The sequence below is a fragment of the Cherax quadricarinatus genome, unplaced genomic scaffold (assembly GCF_038502225.1).
Source record: "Cherax quadricarinatus isolate ZL_2023a unplaced genomic scaffold, ASM3850222v1 Contig99, whole genome shotgun sequence".
Taxonomy (NCBI): Eukaryota; Metazoa; Arthropoda; class Malacostraca; order Decapoda; family Parastacidae; genus Cherax; species Cherax quadricarinatus.
In genome coordinates, this window is record NW_027195125.1 from 22,501 (window position 1) to 27,500 (window position 5,000).

The 5,000-nt window shown below is 52.3% G+C and overlaps 1 protein-coding gene across 1 annotated transcript in view; it reads right to left on the reverse strand.

Annotated features, from left to right (window-relative positions):
• LOC128695602 (PDF receptor-like) overlaps positions 1-5,000 on the reverse strand; it is a gene marked incomplete at its 3' end in the record, with an annotated part of 126,155 nt that overhangs the window by 22,479 nt on the left and 98,676 nt on the right. The window contains exon 5 of the mRNA XM_070080048.1: positions 3,997-4,100. Within this exon, the coding sequence (XP_069936149.1) occupies positions 3,997-4,100 (104 nt within the window). The remainder of the gene's footprint in view (positions 1-3,996; positions 4,101-5,000) is intronic.

Here is a 5,000-nt window from a genome sequence, read left to right on the forward strand (position 1 = left end):
TTGTTAGGAGGACGTGTGGGGTTAGGTTGTTAGGAGTACGTGTGGGGTTAGGTTGTTAGGAGGACGTGTGGGGTTAGGTTGTTAGGAGTACGTGTTTGGTTAGGTTGTTAGGAGGACGTGTGGGGTTAGGTTGTTAGGAGTACGTGTGGGGTTAGGTTGTTAGGAGGACGTGTGGGGTTAGGTTGTTAGGAGTACGTGTGGGGTTAGGTTGTTAGGAGGACGTGGGGTTGGGGAGGTTTTTAGGAGTACGTGTGGGGTTGTTAGGAGGACGTGTGGGGTTAGGTTGTTAGGAGTACGTGTGGGGTTAGGTTGTTAGGAGGACGTGTGGGGTTAGGTTGTTAGGAGTACGTGTGGGGTTAGGTTGTTAGGAGGACGTGTGGGGTTAGGTTGTTAGGAGGACGTGTGGGGTTAGGTTGTTAGGAGTACGTGTGGGGTTAGGTTGTTAGGAGGAAGTGTGGGATTAGGTTGTTGCAAGCTCCTGATGTGTTGATTACAATACGAAAGGCCTAGAGCTATCATTCAACTTCCGCTGTGGCTTTTTTATATATGTCACTATGTATGATAATTTGCGTAAAGTTTTTTTTGTATATGCCCTTTAATAAACCTAGTTCACCGCCTCCCCATCCCATAAACACCTCGAAATGGGACATTAAACCACCGTATCTAAGAGCAAATATGTGGTTTAGGATTCTCCTCATCTCCCCCGACAAGGACGTCACTTGGGAGATAATACCATATCCTTGTACGGGGGAGAGAGAGAGAGGTCAGTATTCTCCCCGTGTGCCCACCCCTACAAGGGCTGAGTGACGAGGTAATGTACCATATCCGGGTATTGACGGCTGTCTCGCCCTTGACGCTGACCAACCAGATTCAATAACTGTTGGAAACTATGACCAGAGTTACCTTGTGATGGGGAGTGTAGAGAGGGTGGTGGAGAGTGTGTTGAGGGAGGTGGGGAGTGTGGTGAGGGGGGTGGGGAGTGTGGTGAGGGATGTGGGGAGTGTGGTGAGGGGGGTGGTGAGGGAGGTGGGAGTGTGGTGAGGGGGTGGTGAGGGATGTGAGGAGTGTAGTGAGGTTGGTGGGGAGTGTGGTGTGGGGGTGTAGAGAGGGTGTTGGAGAGTGTGTTGAGAGAGGTGGGGAGTGTGGTGAGGGATGTGGGGAGTGTGGTGAGGTTGGTGGGGAGTGTGGTGAGGGATGTGGGGAGTGTGGTGTGGGAGTGTACAGAGGGTGTTGGAGAGTGTGTTGAGAGAGGTGGGGAGTGTGGTGAGGGATGTGGGGAGTGTGGTGAGGTTGGTGGGGAGTGTGGTGAGGGAGGTGGTGAGGGAGGTGGGGAGTGTGGTGAGGGGGGTGGTGGAGAGGTGGGGAGTGTGGTGGGGGGTGGTGAGGGGGGTGGTGAGGGAGGTGGTGAGGAGGTGGGGAGTGTGGTGAGGGGGGTGGTGAGGGAGGTGGGGAGTGTGGTGAGGGGGGTGGTGAGGGGGGTGGTGAGGGTGGTGGTGAGGGTGGTGGTGAGGGGGGTGGTGAGGGTGGTGGTGAGGGGGGTGGTGAGGGGGTGGGGAGTGTGGTGAGGGGGGTGGTGAGGGGGGTGGTGAGGGGGGTGGTGAGGGGGGTGGTGAGGGGGGTGGTGAGGGGGGTGGTGAGGGTACAAAGGTAGGCTGCCTCCTGGATACTAGGTAAGAAATATGTGTACATAATATTAATATGTACTATATACACAATATCTGTCAGTAGGGAGCAGGACTCGAACCTGCGCACTCTGCACTCTGCACTCTGCACTCTGCACTCTGCGCCTCGCCCACACAACCAGTGTGGGTGAGGCGCTAATACTTATTATCAGGAGTCTGTCAAAAGGACTGTGTACTTTGATGCAAAATGCGCAGGCTCGAATAATGCTCTGGACTGAGAAATAATGTTAAAGGATCCCAATGGAAATTCAGGGATCCCAGCGAAATAAACCACTTCGACTTTTTTTTTTTTTTTTTTTTTTTTTTTTTTTTTTTTTTTTTTTTTGGGGTTACCCTGGGTAATTTACATATGGATGATAATTGTAATTATGCGTACCTGTGCCTAAATAAACTTACTGGTAAGAGTGGAGGAAGTCAGTAAGAGGAAAGGAGAGAGGGATTTAGAGAGGGAGAGCAGCCAGGTACACATACTGTGTACCACACACTGAAAATTTCTTACATATTAACTCTAGAAGGATCTTAGTGTGTGTGTGTGTGTGTGTGTGTGTGTGTGTGTGTGTGTGTGTGTGTGTGTGTGTAGTCACCTCTCTCTCTCCTGCCTTACTTCTGTCACCTTGTCGTGGAACTCCAGTATGTCTGTGATGCAGGATTTCTCACCCCTGATCTGTGCTGGTTGTCATGTATGAACCTGTTTCTTTCTAGGTGCTCCACCACTCTTCTCCTGACAATCTTTGACATAACTTTACATACTATATGTCAGCGACACTGGTCTGTAGTTTAGTGCTGTGTGAGGGAACGAGGGTAACAGGCAGCCAGGGAACGAGGGTAACAGGCAGCCAGGGAACGAGGGTAACAGGCAGCCAGGGAACGAGGGTAACAGGCAGCCAGGGAACGAGGGTAACAGACAGCCAGGGAACGAGGGTAACAGACAGCCAGGGAACGAGGGTAACAGGCAGCCAGGGAACGAGGGTAACAGGCAGCCAGGGAACGAGGGTAACAGGCAGCCAGGGAACGTGGGTAACAGGCAGCCAGGGAACGAGGGTAACAGGCAGCCAGGGAACGAGGGTAACAGGCAGCCAGGGAACGAGGGTAACAGGCAGCCAGGGAATGAGGGTAACAGGCAGCCAGGGAACGAGGGTAACAGGCAGCCAGGGAACGAGGGTAATAGGCAGCCAGGGAACGAGGGTAACAGGCAGCCAGGGAACGAGGGTAACAGGCAGCCAGGGAACGAGGGTAACAGGCAGCCAGGGAACGAGGGTAACAGGCAGCCGGGGAACGAGGGCAACAGACAGCCAGGTAACGAGGGTAACAGGCAGCCAGGGAACGAGGGTAACACACAGCCAGGGAACGAGGGTAACAGACAGCCAGGGAACGAGGGTAACAGACAGCCAGGGAACGAGGGTAACAGGCAGCCAGGGAAGGAGGGTAACAGGCAGCCGGGGAACGATGGCAACAGACTGCCAGGTAACGAGGGTAACAGGCAGCCAGGGAACGAGGGTAACAGACAGCCAGGGAACGAGGGTAACAGACAGCCAGGGAACGAGGGTAACAGACAGCCAGGGAACGAGGGCAACAGACAGCCAGGGAACGAGGGTAACAGACAGCCAGGGAACGAGGGTAACAAACAGCCAGGGAACTAGGGTAACAGACAGCCAGGGAACGAGGGTAACAGACAGCCAGGGAACGAGGGTAACAGACAGCCAGGGAACGAGGGTAACAGACAGCCAGGGAACGAGGGTAACAGACAGCCAGGGAACGAGGGTAACAAACAGCCAGGGAACGAGGGTAACAGACAGCCAGGGAACGAGGGTAACAGACAGCCAGGGAACGAGGGTAACAGGCAGCCAGGGAACGAGGGTAACAGGCAGCCAGGGAACGAGGGTAACAGACTGCCAGGTAACGAGGGTAACAGACAGCCAGGGAACGAGGGTAACAAACAGCCAGGGAACGAGGGTAACAGACAGCCAGGGAACGAGGGTAACAGACAGCCAGGGAACGAGGGTAACAGGCAGCCAGGGAACGAGGGTAACAGACAGCCAGGGAACGAGGGTAACAGGCAGCCAGGGAACGAGGGTAACAGGCAGCCAGGGAACGAGGGTAACAGACAGCCAGCGAACGAGGGTAACAGACAGCCAGGAACGAGGGTAACAGACAGCCAGGGAACGAGGGTAACAAATAGCCAGGGAACGAGGGTAACAGACAGCCAGGGAACGAGGGTAACAGACAGCCAGGGAACGAGGGTAACAAACAGCCAGGGAACGAGGGTAACAGACAGCCAGGGAACGAGGGCAACAGACAGCCAAGAATGACTTACCTAAAGTAGAAGAAGATAGCGAGGGAGGCGCAGAGAGAGGCCAAGGAGACACTGAGGCCGATGATCTCCATAATCCGTGTTCCCTGGGCAATGTTCATCTTCATCTGTACACAGTGTTCACACTGTTATTGTCTACTTAAAGAACACACGCTAAAAAGTGCACAATACCGTGACTGGAACAATACATAAATAACCCGCACTACCACTGCTTCTTGTTCTTCCTCTCTCTGTCCCGTCCCAGTCACCCTCGCCTATATATACTGGCACCTCCACTCTCTTGTGTTAGTGTGACCTTTGTAAATGGTCCAAGTCGGACCGAAACGTCGTCATAAGCTCCTCTCTCCTATGTGCGGGTTATTTGTATATTGTTTCCTTGTTTATCATACTCTCTCTCTCTCTCTCTCTCTCTCTCTCTCTCTCTCTCTCTCTCTCTCTCTCTCTCTCTCTCTCTCTCTCTCTCTCTCTGTCTCTCATACTTTAGTTTCAGTGAATAATTAAAATTTTCTTTATTACCAGAGAGTAAAGTGGAAATTTTGACCCTGGTGAGATTAATCTTTATTATATTAACGAGGAAGAGCTAAACCAGTAAGGGCCATGGGGAATACGTGGTAATTAGATTTGCTCTGAGGAAGAGGAAGGGAGAGAGAGAGAGAGTTTTAGTAGAGGTCTGTCATGTTACTAACCATGTCAGTCATGTCACTATCCATGCCAGTCATGTCACTAACCATGTCAGTCATGATACTAGCCATGTCATTCACGTCACAAACCATGTTAGTCATGTCACTAACCATGCCAGTCATGTCACTAACCATGCCAGTCATGTCACTAGCCATGTCATTCATGTCACTAGCCATGTCAGTAATGTCACTCTATGTCAGCATTGTCACTAGCCATGCCAGTCATGTCACTAACCATGTCAGTCTTGTCACTAGCCATGTCAGTAATGTCGCCACCCATGTCAGTCTTTTAGCTAGCAGTGACGTTTCAGCAAACACAGAGTCAGC